General features: G+C 44.1%; 1 protein-coding gene across 2 annotated transcripts; it reads left to right on the top strand.

Annotated features, from left to right (window-relative positions):
* Positions 1-3,637: 3,637 nt before the first annotated feature.
* Positions 3,638-16,439, top strand: ism1 (isthmin 1). Of its 2 annotated transcripts, none has more exons than XM_033612655.2 (6): positions 3,638-4,590; positions 11,060-11,275; positions 12,120-12,387; positions 14,264-14,407; positions 14,551-14,640; positions 14,979-16,439. In XM_033612655.2, exons 1-6 carry the CDS (start codon positions 4,453-4,455, stop codon positions 15,494-15,496), a joined length of 1,374 nt encoding a protein of 457 aa, XP_033468546.1. In that variant the 5' UTR covers positions 3,638-4,452; the 3' UTR covers positions 15,497-16,439. The 2 variants fall into 2 exon arrangements, with proteins under 2 accessions (XP_033468546.1, XP_033468545.1); XM_033612654.2 differs by having other exon boundaries at positions 11,057-11,275.
* The last annotated feature ends 210 nt before the right edge of the window (positions 16,440-16,649 follow it).

Below are 16,649 nucleotides of genomic sequence, written 5' to 3'. Positions count from 1 at the left end.
GTGAATATTCACATCTGGCTCCTATAGCCAGAAACAATAGAAAACAGTTTTGTTAATCCTCGAATCTGTGATGTCATACCAATGTGCTGCTCCATGATGATCTGGAGGAGATGGGGAAAGGTGGCCTCAAATGTTGCATTGACATCCTCGGGGATGTCTGTTATTAATTTGTGTTTACTTTCACCTTTTTAGTCTAAATGTGAACATTCTGAAATGCATTGTGGGTTCACAGCAGAAGACAGATGTGTGTAAAGTGAAACTCAAAAGCCTGAATTCATTCTCAGACATAACTCAACGCGCCACAGATGGAGCGCTCAGATACTCAGCTCCACTGTGATTATGCAGAAAGGCAAACTCTAACTTGCTGAAATTTTACCAGCAACATTTTTGTGCAGATGCACAGCGGGGAGAATGTTTGTTCCAGGAATCTCACGTTGAGAGTGAAATAACATTCAAAGAAGATGTATTGGTGGCTTTTTGAACTGGTTTTTGCTTTAGTCAGACTTCAGACTTAAAGGGACAGTTCACCCCAGAATCTGAAACACATTTTCTCTTACTTGTAGTGCTATTTACCAATCGAGATTGTAATTATGCAGTGTTGGAAATATCGGCCATCTGCCTTCTCTTTCTTTTCTCTTTCTTGAAATCATGATGTGAGTACACAAGAAAATCTACAGACCTTGTTTTGAGCAGTTTCATGTTGGAGCTACAACACTTGCTAATTGTATCACCGTGCAGAAGGAAGTGTGCATCTACTTATGGTAGAGAGGTTCGTGTTTATGACGGCACAAGAAGTAAACAATGTTCTCCTCCTCGGCTGAGCTGTAACAGTAGCTAGTTTAGTGATGCTAGGTAAGGGATTAGTAGATGCACACTTCCTTCTGCGTGCTACGCACAAAATGCGGCCTGAAAGAGGCGTACGCCACTTCCCACGCAAAAGTTGTGATCTATAAAAACAGACTTGATGGGAGAAACTTTGACCCATGCTTGTGAACATTTTTGGGATGGGAACTTTGCGACGCAGATGGTGAGGAGAAAGCCTGATTGTAGAAACTGTCTAATATTTTTTGGCACAAACCTTTTTTTGCTTTTGTCTGCAGGTACATTTTTAGTATGGATCCTGCACATTGTTTTATAATTTAGACCCCAGGTCATGGTTTCTTGAAATAGGCACTGCTGTTGAATCTTTCTATTTTACTTTTGTGGCACTTTGAGCACAATAAACTGAGTGCCATCTAGTTTCTTTTTATTCAAGAGAAGACAGACATCTCTACGGCCAATATCTTCAACACTCTGCAACTCATCCCAAAACGATGTAGGTTAAAAGAAAAAGAACAGTTAGAGGAAAAATGTGTATTTTTGATTTAAGGGTGAACTGTCCCTTTAACATGAGCTGTAAGTCATCACAATGACTTCTGCATGACAAACTTGCATGGTTAATTGATGGATGCCTTTTTAACCCCAAACCTGTGTGTATAATTGCAAATATGTCTTTACCTGTGCAGAACCCTTCATATCAAAACAGCCAACTAATTTCATCAGTCTTTTAGAAACAATTTTTTATTGTCAAGCGTTGTATGGACCATATACTCGAGAGGTGTCGATTTCAGCTGGCCAGTGAAGCAAAGGGACGAAGTATCGTAACACACACTGGCTGTCAGGGAAGGTGGGAAGCATGTGTCTTGCCAAACTTCCCTCCAGTCACTTCTAACTGCCCTCAGTTTCAGCAGAAGTGGCAAATGGTCTGTGCTGGCATTCAAAACATCTGTGCAGCCTGACTACTGGTGGCAAGGCCCCAGAGACCTGCCTGCCTGCACCAGCCTCTTTTGAACTGCAGATCCAAATACACTGCACTTATTGGAATGGCATGTAGCTGCTATTCTGAAGGGGGATCCTCTGCTACGCCTTTGATGTCCACCACTGTGTCCAAAGCAGGCAAGCCATTCTCTCTGCACTCTGTTTTCCATTTAGACAAGAGATTTTTCTATTCTGGAAAGGGATTTTTGAAGTGAAGCAGACAAAGAACAGATTTACATGGTTTAGACAGCTATGCTGTGCCTGGTGTAAGTAAGCCTGTAACTGAGGACTGGAGGATACCACTTGTTAATGGAGAGCATAATGAAGTAGTGTGGTGTATTTCATTAGTAGAGAAATTAAACTGGAGCATTTTCTATGTATTTTAGACTAATTCAGACATTTGTTATAGTGTGATGTTTGTGGGATAGTTTGGGCAGCCTTGTTCAGGGTATAGGGGTATCAGTGACTGAATATGATATGATATCAGTTGTATCATTCATCCAAAGTGTTGAATTACTCCATCCTGCTCATCGGTATCTACTGCCATTCTTTACAGTAAGTGAGATGACACTATGACCAGTTTAACTCACTTTGCTTTCTCGCACCTATGGGCATCAGATGGGCACATTTGAGTTATATGTCAGCTGAAGTAAGTTCAGGGCCTCAAAATTAAGACTCATAATACCCAGAGCTGCAGAGTGAAATGAATGATGACTCTGTGTTGGTTTTCTTTGGCTATTCTTCGGATATTTAACACATTTAAAACACAGGCTGGTTGATACAGAAACTGTGATGAAGGGAAAAATGAAATTAGAAAAATAAAATGTAACTCATGGCATGCCACAACAGAAATTTAAATTGTTTGGCACTGCTGCTGTTTCACTGTCATGGTCCTGCTACAGCTGCGTTACGCGCCATTTGGCCGCAGCATCAAGGATAACTCATGAGCAAAATCAAATATGTGTATACATGGTTTTATCCCAGCTGGAATGACACTGACAAATAATCAGTGACACTAATGAGAACTTGTTAGTCGTCGTCAGTAACATTATTGCTCCACGTGTGCCCAAACTGAGTGTACTGACTTCAAAGGTGACAAGCAATATTATATGCGTGGTCGTCTCCATGCCTCGGGGCTCAGTGAACTGTCACCCACGCTGAAGCCGCAGCATCCCCGCTTGGTGCATAATTTGACACAGCGACCTGTCCTTTGAAGCGGACAATAAAAAAGTCTCACGAGGGCTAATCACATTACGCACCATTTGTCTCGCTTAAGTGAAGTGTTACAGCACCTTCCGCAGAAGCGTTTTAATCAACCACTGAGACAAAGCTGCTGCTGCTGCAGCACACATGTCAACAGGAGAGGCAGACCTCCTGTAAGGCGCCTCCGGGTGTCTTCCTCCGCGCTCAGATGCGCCTGTGTGCCCAGTGCGCCTCCGGGGACCGGGACCACCAGGGTTACTTGAGGTTCTTTCAGGAAGTCTTTATTTTGCAGTGGCACCTTTTTTTAATAATACAATGCTGGGATGACTCAACTTGATTCGTGATTTAATGTCTACTGAAATGTGGAAACTTTATAAATCTGTCCTGATGTTCTCTGAGATATTTTGTGGTTTTGAAAATAAAGCTCTGTCATTTTGGTCCTGTGACTATAAAGGACTTAAATGTATCTCATTTGCAATGGGAAAGTAGTATTCACTTTGGGGCTGTTTCACACACGAACTTCCACAAGTATATTTGGTGTTAACCCAACCGGACACCAGTTTGGAGAGGACTGGTAGAGGGGTCGAAAGAGTTAACCAGGGGGAGGGCGCCTGCACAGGGGCGTATAGTATAAAACCACCTCAAGAGCGCACATCAAGAACAGCGTGTGTTTTAGTAAGCCTTAGTTTGATATGGTTTGGCTTGTTTCCTCCAACAGGACTCGTTAAAGACGCGCGCCAGCCCGTGCCTTCATTTTGGTGGGCTCCTGGTCCGCAGCATAATGGATGAACACTGTTTTTGAAGAAGACAGAACGCCACCGTGAAGTCTTAACTGGGAAGAGGTATTTTTTTAACTACCTGTACTTCTTTCTCCAAAGGTGTAGTCTCGTCGAGTTACGTTGGACGGCGCAGAATGTGGACAAAACAAGACGTGCGTAAAGCGGCTGAAGTGGAAGTGAGGAACCGTGAAGTGTGAGGCTGTAGAATGTGGCGGGGACACCACGGGACAACTGGGCTGCAAGTTTCCTGAGCTTGGAGATTTGACGAGGGCGCAACAAGAGGGGGAAGTGTTAATGCTGGATCAGCCCTGCAGTCAGTAAACTGGCAGATGAGCGCGTTAACTCATATTATACTTGGGTTAAAATTAAACTACATGAATAGTCAGTAAAAGAGGATAAATCTTAATTTAGGACACAGTTTGCCAAGAAACCCAACTGGATCCAAATCAATTCACATCACTTTTTCCAAATTGTTCGACTGCCCCCCCACCTCCCCACCCCCTCCGATCCTTTTCCCTTCATTTTTGCAATTCTGATTCCCGAAGTGGCTCCGAAGTGGTGTTGCGGCTCCTCGTCCCCGGCGGATCCGGAGATTGGAGTCTCTGCACCGGGAGGAGGCGGAGTCGGAGCTCCGTCCACACCGCAGGCTCCCAAGAGCGGCCGCGTCAAAAGGATGGTGCGACTGGCGGCGGAGCTGCTGCTGCTCCTGGGACTTCTTCTCCTTACCTTGCACATCACGGTCCTGCGGAGCAGTCCGCTGCCCCAGGGAAATGAAACTCTGAGCCTGGATCAGGACACAGCACTTACAGAGGTGAGTTGGGAAAGCTGTTAGTGAGGTGCGTTTGGGATTTCTTGGGGGCAATTTTGATGCGAAAGGTGATATCTGAGGGGTCTCATTTGGTCACAGATGGATTTGATAAAATGCTCACTTGAGCCAGGTAAAACAAAGACTCCATTCCTGTGAGTCTTTGGGGATTGTTGACATACACACGGATGTGGTCTCCCCAGGGTGTCCCCCGGGAATGGCAGGGAGCCAGCAGAGGGATGGGAGATGAGGCAGGGTCAGAGATCAGCCCCCTGCACCAGACGCACCTCCCTATTGTTGGGGGTTAAATGCTAGCTGCAGGCACTTCTCTGTCATCATGGGCTCATCACTGTCATCCAGGGTCAGAGCTGAAACCCGGAAGGTGCCCCCACCCCTACCCCTACCAACACACATGCCCCAGAGTTGTGTTTGGAGCAGAGTCTGGCATCAGACTTCTGCCCTGCTCTCAAGTCTAACTTGTTTTATTTGATCCTGCACTACACTCACATGTGTAAGCAATGCCACATGGACAGATCAGATGATAATGTTCAGTGCTGAGGGAAAGAAATAGAAGAATATAAAAAAATAAGGTTTTTAAAATCTTTTGACACTGATAGTGTGATGAAAATACTGTTTTAATGACACATCTTTTGGGTTGTGGTCCAGTTTGGAATGAGCCTCAACAAAAGCTCACAAGGAAGACCTTTGTCAACATGACACCCACTTTAACAGTTTAACTGCCCATTTTAACATCAGCATAAAACATACAGACTCTCTCATAGAGCCTCAGATCCTGACTTTAGGGTTAAGGCAGGTCTGAGATCAACAGGCTTTTTGAGTGTGTTCAGCATCCTACAGCTGCTTTTTGAAGTATATTTAGCATGATACTGACACACGACATCATGCCCCAGTGATTAATGGGCATTTATGCTCACTGGATCGGCGTCCCTTCATATATTCTTTATTAGGATAGAAAGAATTTTTACTTAAACAGAGGAAGGTGAGGCTAATTTCTCTTATCACCACTATCACTGCCATCACTGTGGACCGGCCTGCTTATATGCAGCAGCAAGTCTGTGTTCAGCTGGATATCAGGGCATGCAAAGCTGAAGAAATATTCCAGGAATTTATTGAATATTTGTCACACAGCCAATTGTTGGATTGGACGAACAGGATGAGGACCAGGAGGGAGTTTCTCCTGAGGAAACTGCAGCAAGAAATACTAAACACATGCCACTCATTCCACCTCCAACATCCCCTTTGTCACTTGTCCAAATTTACATAGAGATTCTGGCTTGTGATGAAAGAGCCCGACATTGTCGCTCATGCCCCATATTGAGAAAAAGCACTGATTGTTTTTTTGTTTGGTTTTTTTTTGCTTGTGACTTCTCCAACTATGATATGCCTCACTGGCCCCCCACTGAAGGCGGTGATGTCATCTTTCGGCCAGGCCTGTCACGGCCCAGGGGGTGTATTGTCATTCCAAGGTGTCATATTTAAAATGCCATTCACAGCAACACAAATGACAGGATGCGGCTCCATGCACCTGTAGTGGAGAGAGGAAATGCTTTGGTCCAAGGCACATTATCATCACTGACCCAGGAAGGCAGATTCAACCACTGTGATAGAGTAAAGTTAGCGTTATATTATGATAAAAAAAAAAAAAAAACTTTATTTGTCAGCTAAGAATATGCAATTACTAACAGTAAATAACGAATCATGGTTTTCCACCCCTGAGCTTGTTTTCTTCTGATTCTGAAGAAGTAAACTCTGAAGTTAACTCCTTCATAGCACGTATGTTCCCAGTTTGATCCTGTAAATAAACACATACCTAAGTCCAGCATGAGGCGTGTGACAGGGGGAAGGATAGTTTTCTCTTCCACCTACGTAAGTGTAGTGTTGAAAAGCATCTGGCACAATGTGCACTGCCTTCATTTCCTGCCAGCCTCCCTGGGGGAAGGACCCCTGAGTTGCTCCCAATTGAAAATGGAGTCATGCCCCTTTAAGCAGCCCTCACAAAGTGAAAAAGGGGGAAGCGGGAAAAGAAGAGGAGATACTGCGAGGAGGGAGAAGGGGGTGGCTTGTGTGTGCAAGTGTTCATTCATGGCTTTTGAGAGTGTGTGTGTGGGGGGGGTGACATCCTGGGAGGCCCCAGATGAACTGAGGAATGGTGTGTCACTTTTGATCTCCAAATTAAAGCATGTTCCTCGTTGAGGAAGCTCTCAGATGAGTGATAGGGACTGTAACGCAGCCCCGCCATCAAAGGGGAACACTGCTGATTTTCTATCATTTAAATGAGTTACTCCTGTGCACTGTTACAGTCTGGGCCGTATTAGAGAAAAATGAGCAAACAGCATGTTTTTCTCATTACGCTGTGTTAAAAAGCTCCACTGAGAGTCGCATGGAAAAGACAAAGAGAGGTGTTTATGTCGACATTATCAGAAATTTATACATAGCTTATACACAACTGCGATTCCTTTCTGATTACTCATTCCCACGTTGCGCATTCTTTCCGTTATTTTCAACTCGACTAATTCTCAATCGTTCTGCTGAAATACTGATTGAGACAGAAAAAAAGAATTTGTTATTAGGGCGTATAAAATTTCATGGTTTGTCCTTCACACTGCTGAGCTCCCAGATGGAAATAAAGATTTAGTGAAATCTCAGTGCTTATGGGGGAAAGCAGCTTAGATCTCCCTGTTTCTGTCCAAGTGATGGACTGTTTTCAGCAAGACAGTCTCACAATTTTCTTATTTACAATTCAGCTCAAGGCTTTAATCAACAGCATTATATTTAAGGCTGAAATTTTTCTAGATTTTGGCAAGAATTTGATAGTATTTACTGCAGTGAGAAAATCAGCATATGCCCTGTTGGCACCAAGGACAGTGAGACAGTTAACAGTATGTCAACACTGTGTGCACACACCAGTCGCACATGTAGTCTAAGCTTTAACTGTTTAAGGCTGAGCAGCTCTCTTAATGAAGTGTCTGATGTAGCTTCTGCACAATTAGAGGTGGGAAAGCAATCTGGCATATTGTAAAATAACAGCTGGTTATTGCATTGTCTTTTTTTTTTTTACACCTATATGAATGTCTTCAAACATAGCCTTGCCTCACCATGGATCAGTTTATAACTTGTGTAGCTTTTTAGCAAACCGGGAACACATGTCCCACAGCACACTGTAAGTTTGTAATGACTTTAATACATCTGTCCAAGGGGATAACACAGACTTGTACAATGAACCAGTCTGCTGTCAATGTAACGTAGCACATCAGAATCCATTAACATGTGATTTAGATAGTCAACAAATAATTTAAACTTGAAACTGGGCGTTAATTTTAGTGGTTACAGAGGAAGTAGTTTGGTTGCAAATTATTACAGCTTCATTCAAACCCACAGAACTTCTTCAATATTCAGTATATTTTCTGTTTTAAAACACCACTCAGAAATTCTCCCACATGGGGCATTCTTACTGTACCATCTGCAAGATAATCTATGGTCTAAACAAAAATAAACCACATTAAACTACCAATGTTTGCCCATAAACTGACGATTCACTGTGTTTACAAGCCCTGCCAGTGAGGCATCATCACGAGTGTTGCCCTGGGATTAATCAAAGCGCTTTTAGTTTGACTTCAAATAAACCAAATTTGTGTCAGGATTAGATAATCTGCCTGCCATGTGTAACACAGCATAATATGACACAACAGAAGATTTAGATTAGACTGGATAATGGAGGATTAATCGGCTGGCAAACACTCCGATTGGGTTTCAAGACCCAACAGTTTGTGTATTCTGAAACATTTGTGGTGGCATCTGCTTTCTTTTCATAGACCAAGTCATAACTCAGTGGCAGTCATGTATGTGAGCATGCAACCCAGCCGGCAGAAAAAATGTTGGCATTGTACATTTATGCAAACCACGGATATGTTGCATTTACATGTTATGTCGCAGATACGTTGAAACTTTAAGTTTAAACAATGCTGTTTTAATTTGTGTGGTTAGGTTTAGACACGAAAAACACTTGGTTATTGTTAGGGAAAGATCGTGTTTTGACCTGAAATACCCTATTTTTGGTGCACAATCCTGGCAGGAAATGTAGCAATGTTTAATTAAAAAACAACAGCTGTCCATGGCACTATCTCCTACGTTTGATGCCCTAAAAGCTGTTGAAAAAACAGTGATGGGCCACAACAAGACACCAATATTTGGTGCCATAAAGCTGCTGGAACAACAGCGAAGGGATACTATAAAACACCCATGTTCGGTGCCTAAAAAGCCAGTGGGAGAACAGCGAGAGGCCGCCACAAAACATCTACACTTGATGCCTAAAAAGCTGCTGGAAAAACAGTGATGGGTCGCCACAAAACACCTATGTTTGATGCCTCGAAACTGCTGGAAACACAGCCATGACATCTCATCCACCTCCTGATGACAAAGTCAGCGCATATACTGCGTCTCTTTAGAAACACAGATATGATACATGTGAAACGTGCAAATGTAACATTTGTGGTTTACAGAAACGTGCAATGCCAACATTGTCTTCTGGTGACTGGGCTGCTGTGTGTTAATCAGCAGCCAGAGCATTTCTGGATGAATTTCCTGAAATGACAAGATGACATGATGGTAAAACAAAAGAAATTGTCTCGTCAGTAGCTGTGAAGTGTGTGGAAGTTAAGTGTTTTCTGGCAACGAGTTTAAATGACTGTTTGTAGGATCATGAAAACAGTAATGTCTGGACTGAAGAGCAACTTGTGTGGTCTGCAGTTAAATGCAAATATAATCCATAAAAAATATAATCCACGCAGAGGAGATCAACCACAGCTGTTTACTTTATTCACAAGTGTGTGTTATGTAGTTACATTGTGACTGAACCTGTAAGTGCTGTGTTAGGCCTGCTCCCTCAGTAGAGCTCAATTACAGCCACCGATTGACTTCTGAAGGCTGGGAACTTGAAAGACGGGGTTATCACGTGGGCATCTCAAAGCCTGAGTACTCGTGATAGAACCAGAGAGGGTCCTGTGATGGTCACATAAAGGCTTAAGAGCTGATGCCAAAACTATGGTGTTGAAATGATCTTTTTTTGTATGAGCCCTCAGCCATAATTTCTTGGTTATGGAAAAGACATTTGTGGTTCTGATTGGAACCTGGTTTTTCAGAATCATTTTCTTCAGATTTTATGATTTGGAACATAAATTCTCATAAAAACTCATCATCTTATCTAAAACCTCTGCCTCTTTTTATTTGGTGGCTACAGACAAAATGCACAACCATCCACTCTTCATCCTTAAAATTATGGTCAGTAGTATAATTATTGTAATTGTGGCGGCTCAGATTAGGACGTGTGATGTGAAAGTTTTTAAATTCTTTGAAATGCATCATATTATCACATTAACTCCATCTGGTCTCTGGTGGTGAATTAAGAAAAGTAACGCTAAGTGGAATATGGGAGTTTCTCTGCGCAGCCACCATCCCCTCTGCGGTTGAATTCAAGTTACATGTACATTTATAATCCTTCCTCCCTCGCTGTGCAGCTCCATTTACGGCGTCTATATTGTCCCAGAGTGCACCTTGGCTGGACACAAACAGCTCCACTGGGGGCTTTTATGCCCACCACAATGTGGCTGAGCTGACACTTTGTCTGTGACTGGCCACCGCAACCGTACAGCACTGCTGCCATATTCTCAGGCCTCAGCCCGGCCACAAAATCACTAGGGAGGAAGAAATGGGACATGAAAAAAGAAAACAAGGAACATGATTGATGGCTTTCTTTGATCTTATTTTCTGCCACCCCAGAATGGATGATTGCCGACTTCTTACGGCTGTCTGTCCAATTGAGGAATAATTGTTCGCTCTGTGCATACCTGACAAGGGACATATGTCCTCAACTGTCCTTTTGGGATGAATTTACAATCCCCACGGTCAGAAGACCAAATGTTTTTCTGTCGTCAAGAAGGCAGATGTAATTATTTTGCAATGTTTGCTTAGGTTTCTCAGTATAGCCCCAGTGCAGGAAGCCCATCAGTCTTACATGCTCTTTTCTCCCAGCAAGCACTAGAGCATGCTAAAAATGTCCACATCATATAACTACGGTAAAGCAGTGGCATACTCTGTCAGTTAAAAATGGAAAAATATACAGTCTTACTGTGACATTGGCTCTGAAATTATATTTTGGTGGAAGCAGACAGACGCACAGAACTCAGCGAATGTTTGTCTGTTTCAGTGGCTCCTTCCTTCTGGGCTCCAAGGAGCTAAGAGTCCACAGGATTTATGACAGGGGTCATGGCCACATGGACCTCTGTCAACATCAATCTAATGTTGCTGAGTGTGCAGACTCTGTAGATGCCAAGTGACAGGGTCCTCAGTCTAAACATTCACTCAAAAGGGAATTGTATGTTTTCTATAAATATTCTCTCATGTTGTGAATGCACAAACAATAAAACTTGAATGTTATGTCCCTTTCTCTCCTCAGCAGAACAATATAAATGCAAAAAGCAGCTCCTCTGCCCAGCTGGCTCCTGAAGATCGGAGGTCTGGTCCAGAACATCGATTGGCCCACCGACCTGCCTCCCTCCCCTGGGCACAAGGCAGCAACGTACACAGGGACGGTCCTGGAGCTTTCCTCCTAGATCTGCACAACTTCCCCGACCTCTCCAAAGCTGATATCAATGGACAGAATCCCAACATACAGGTGACCATGTGTGTCTGTGCACCTGCTTTGATGCTTTCATTCACTTGTAAGACATGGCTACTCAACCACATAGGACAGGAAGAGCAAACAGGAAGAAGGAGAATAGTTTGGTGCACATCATTACCCCCTTTTTCTCCATCTTCCTTCCCCCTGTCCCCCTTCACACTTCCTGGCTCGTAGTGAAGCTTAAGATAGACACTGAGGTCTCACGTCCATCATAATGACAGCTGAAAGGCAGACAGCAATGCCTCACTACTAACCCATGTGCAGGAAGACAGACGGCAGCTTATGTAAATGTGTGGCAAGCCCTTGCCCATAAGTCCCTCAGTGGTGCAGATGGCCGAGTAACCGCTGCCATGTTTAAATCATTCTCCTGTCTAATCCAGCAAGGGGGTCTTTCCATTTCTGAGAGCATCACTGCTAAATCCGAGCACGAACAAAGTGTATTAACATCTCAAGATGTGGGAAGAGAGCGGAGCAACCAATTGAGCAAGGGCGTGAGGCTGTAGGAGAGGGAGAGGAGGAGAAGGGGGGTGTCTTTGATCCTGGGATTCATCTGGCTTTCATGGTCTGGAGGAGGCTGAGTAGCCCTTTGAACTTTGTGTTTAGGTGGAGAGAGCCCAAGAGGTGGGAGGGTGACTGTGGGGCAGGGGTGGTGGTCCCCCCTCATCTGGGAGGCACATGTGTTAGGACAGAAAGGGGGAGGGGGTGATATTGTGCATGGGGGTATCAGAAAGTGTCACCTCTCGGCATCTGATCGACTTATTCTGTTCCAAAATGCTTTGTAAGTATCTCCTTTGACGACTCTGTTGAATATTGACTTTAAATTGACTTCTGTTCTCAGGTGACCATTGAAGTGGTGGACGGACTGGAGAGTCATGAGCCAGAAAAAGGCCTGCGTAAAGAGAGCAAACCCAGCTGGGCTTCTCCGAACTGGAGAAACTGGTGGCCTCACACTTCTTCATCCTCCTCCTCCTCCTCCACCACTCAAACAGAAGAGCACGATCGCACCTACGGGAGCAACAGCGAGGACAGCAACTTCCTCCGGCCGCCGGCAGACTGGGACAGGAGGGGAGGCACCGGGGGAGGCAGCAAAGCTCAGACTGAATATGGTGAGAATGACAGGAGATGTGTTTGCAAGGAAATGAGTGCACAATGCACATGGCAGAATATTTAGCTGGGTCTATAGGCTCTCATTTGAGGACCAGTCTCCAGGGTTTTCCACAGATGGCCATAGTCTGATGTGGAATCTGTAATTTGCAGATTTGCTGATTTAAGCTGTCACCATAATAAGTGCAGTCATCCCAGGCGAGCCCTTGGGAGCCCCTGATTGAAGCCTTTAACACTTTTTTATGAGATGGATTTCTCTGTGGTGCGGAGCTAGCTACGTGACACAGTTTAAACGCCTTTGCTACATCAAAGTTTAGCAGCAGGAATGGGGCCAGAAGCACTGTTAGGCTGCCACACCATCCTCACAACACTCTCCAAAAGTAACCCTACCGATAAATCTGCTGCAGAAGAATTTACACTCACTGTCATACAGTATGCGTCCTGCCCGTGTTGTAGCATGCCCAAACCAACATGGTCGAACAGGAATGCATATGCTGTGGAAAATGTCATTTTATCCACTTGCACTTGCGCTACAGTGGTTAAGGGAGGCGATTTTATAATCGTTTTTTTGTCAAACCATAGCCCATGTGTAATGTTTCTGGCTTATCGCTGCGGTCAGCTCTCATTCATAGTCTATTTCATACCACACTATGGACAAGAAAATATTTTATCATAATTTCTGTCCTGGTTTTAAACCTAATAATCATAACTGTGGACAGGCAGTGGTCCTCCACTCCATCACAGGCCATTGGCGGTACATTCAACCGTCTCATCTGTGGTCTGAGGGCAGGCTATTATCAAGTCCTCTCAATTTTGATTTTTGTCAGAGCTGCCACCAGCTTGTTGGCCATAGTAAGCTATGGAAGGGGGAGGGGAGATGGCGCTAGATGGCTATCTGGCCTGTATTCATACAAAATGCTCATAATGAGGGGCAGATGGCAGCAGGGGTGTTGGGGGGGTGTATAGGAAGGTTTGGACTCCTGCCAGAAATACTTCCATCCCAACATGCCCACATTAATTCTCCTCATTGATGGAGTACTGTTTTCAAGATGTGTGTGTGCGTGTTTGTGTGCGGTAGCGACAGTGGTGGTAGGTCGAAGCGGTCGTCAAGCCCAGTGTAACTGTTTCCATGTACACCCATTACAGTGATCTGCTCAATGATAATTGGAGTTAAAGAGGATTTCTTGCCATTTCACTTCCTATTTTCAAAGCAATGAATCACAGATCGAGCAACTGAATGGTGTCCAGTGCCACTGTGCCAGGGGTGTTCAGGCAGTGCAGGAAATTTCTATTTGTAAATGCTGTAGCGCCTTAAGTAAGGATGGACGTTTTGTTTCAACACTGGGGGAAGGGAGACAGATGAAGCAGGGGGTTTGGGGTCCTACACCAGGAAATTTTGAGAATCAAACACTTTGTTTCCTGCATTCTGCTGACTTTTTATTTGCCCGCATTTTCTCTATCAATTTGTGGTGCATTTCTGTCAAAAATGTAATTATTACTGCTTCTTTAATGATTTTAAATAATGGAGGACATCTTCTAAATATTAAGGGGGACATGTCCCCTGTGCCCCCCCAAAATCTGTGCCCATGGACTGTAGCTTTGTTGGAATTAGCAAAATGCTTCCCTGTTACTTCGCTAACTGAACACACATACTGTGCCCTATGCCGTGTACAGCATGTGTGCATGTATGTGTAGACAGGCTTGCGTGGTATCTGCTTTGAGGGCCGAAGTCAAAGAGAACTTTGAGCTCCCCCACTTCCCCTTTCATGTGCTCCCCCCCACTTATTATTAGTGAGGCATGCTAACAGGCCTGAGTAGGTTCAGCATGTGGCCTGCATCAGAGCTGAGGATCTTTTTCTCTCGTTCTCTCTGGTCCAGACTATATGGATGGAGAGGGGGACTGGAGTAACTGGACAGCATGCAGCGTCACCTGTGGAAACGGCAACCAGAAGAGAACCAGGTCATGTGGTTACGCCTGTACAGCCACCGAGTCCAGAACTTGTGATATGCCCAACTGCCCAGGTAGAGTCTTGATTGTGGATCACAGAGACAAGAAAATCCATACCAGTAAAGACGGGTATTAGAGGATAGTTTGTAAGTGGATGAAATGATTTAGTGGTCTTTCATCTTTTGATCCACCTTTCACTGTGCATTCATCTCTCTAGGTATTGAGGATGCCTTCAAGACAGCAGCTACTGAAGTGAGCCTGTTAGCTGGAACAGATGAGTTCAATGCCACTGAGCTCTTTGGTGTTGGTAAGATTTTTGCTCTTGTCTTACTGCAGACTATCCCTCATTCAGATGTTCTTACACTATCAAAGACAGTTCATCCATCTGGCAGCAGTGTTCCTGCACACACTTAGCATTCCTCATGCTCGGGCTGAGCTCCATTACTGTGTAGAGATGAAAATGTGCAGCAGGGCAGGAAGAGCACAGTATGGCGCTGCCCACTCTCTCTCTTTGTCTGTCTGTTCTTAATCAACCCAGTGAAAACACACCTTCATGTTAAACATTACACCTTCTTACACTTGTGGTTTCATCTTCTAATGTTGGGAAGGAGATGTAGCATTTAACAGCGTCTTCTTTTCTTCCAGATACAGACAGCTGCGAGCGGTGGATGAACTGCAAGAGCGACTTCTTAAAGAAGTACATGACCAAAGTGGCGAACGACCTTCCCAGCTGCCCTTGCTCTTACCCAACAGAGGTGGCGTACAGTACGGCAGATGTACACGATGCTCCCACGCGCCGGGATTTCCGTTGGAAAGACGCCAGCGGGCCAAAAGAGAAACTGGAGATCTACAAGCCCACGGCCCGTTACTGCATCCGCTCTATGCTGACGCTGGAGTCCACCACGCTGGCGGCGCAGCACTGCTGCTACGATGACAACATGAAGCTCATCACTCGTGGCAAAGGGGCCGGCACGCCCAACCTCATCAGCACAGAGTTCTCAGCTGACCTGCACTATAAAGTGGACATCCTGCCCTGGATAATCTGCAAAGGAGACTGGAGCCGCTACAACCAGGCCAGGCCGCCAAACAATGGGCAGAAGTGTCCCGACAACCCTCAGGACGAGGACTACTACAAACAGTTTGAAGAAGCGAGGGAATTCTAGCCAGCTGCAGAGCAAAAGGAACAAACCCACACTGCTTAAATATTCAGCTAAACCTCAAAAATGGTGCTGAAACCATTTTTTCAAAATTCTCTTTTAGATCAAACAACACAAGAACTTTAAGGCTCTGAGGAACAAGACTTACAGAACTGCTCTTTTGAACCAAGAGGAATAAAAATCCAACAGAGTCAGAACACTCACTTGCTCACAAGAAACTTTTCGTGACTTCACCAAAACCAGGCACAAAACATTGCTCTACTTTTGTTTTTGTTTTTTTAAAAACATTTTTATAAAATATGCCTCTGAAAAAAAAAATCAAAATTTTGCCACCAATAATAACTCTTTCAGATCAGGTCGCTAAAGGGAGAACTGAGTTCGTATTCTTAAAAAGGGAAAATTATTATTCTAGGAATGTCTGTTTAGATTGTGTCCATGTTTGTCTCCATAGATTGTTTATGTTTGCTGAATCTGAGAGGTCTGTGGTAATAGAGTAATGAGATCCTTCAGGAATGTGTTTGGGGGTGGGGGTGGGGGTGGGCAGGTTGGAGACCAGGGTTATCGAATTTTCTCCCGTTTTGTCATTCACAATATCCAGGTTCTCATGTAAGCTTGTGAGATTATTTAGCATGCACATTTTTTTTTTTTTTTTTAAATTTACAATTAATTTACAACCATGTCCCTTGTGTCTCCGAGGGCAGCCTGCGTTATTTTTGTAAAGTATTTATTAAGTTGTAGCTGTGTCTGAGTTGGGTGTCTATGACTGTGGTTTCTGATTCACATATGGCTGAATGCTAACTTGAGATTCCGCTCTCGCTCAAACATTGGCGTCGATGTGCGTGTCTCAAGTTGGGATTAAACCATAATAGAGCGTAAAGAATGTGTGAATTCAACTGTACGGAAAGATTTTTGAGATATAAATCTATAAATAAATTTTTTAAAAAGCCAATGAATGTGTTTGTTAGAAAAAAAAACTCTGCTTGAATGAGCTTCATGGCAAACATCTCATAAAAGAGCAGTGCGTAAGATTTAGGGGGATTCTAGTGGTAAGGACCTCAGATTTCAAACAGCTGAAACTTCTCCCGGTTAGAATTCCTTCTGTGTTCTTTGTTCAGGAGGTTTCTACCAGGAGTTGAATTATCTGGTAAACTGGTAAAAA

The sequence above is a fragment of the Epinephelus lanceolatus genome, chromosome 17 (genome assembly GCF_041903045.1).
Source record: "Epinephelus lanceolatus isolate andai-2023 chromosome 17, ASM4190304v1, whole genome shotgun sequence".
Classification (NCBI taxonomy): domain Eukaryota; kingdom Metazoa; phylum Chordata; class Actinopteri; order Perciformes; family Serranidae; genus Epinephelus; species Epinephelus lanceolatus.
The sequence above is the reverse complement of the archived record's forward strand: the minus strand, read 5'-3'. Positions and strand labels throughout refer to the sequence as shown.

Excerpts from the sequence above, each read along its gene's own strand:
- ism1 (XM_033612654.2), top strand. The coding sequence starts at position 4,453 with ATGGTGCGACTGGCGGCGGAGCTGCTGCTGCTCCTGGGACTTCTTCTC. Across the intron at positions 14,408-14,550 it reads TGATATGCCCAACTGCCCAG|GTATTGAGGATGCCTTCAAG; the intron begins GTAGAGTCTTGA and ends TCATCTCTCTAG. Across the intron at positions 14,641-14,978 it reads CACTGAGCTCTTTGGTGTTG|ATACAGACAGCTGCGAGCGG; the intron begins GTAAGATTTTTG and ends CTTTTCTTCCAG.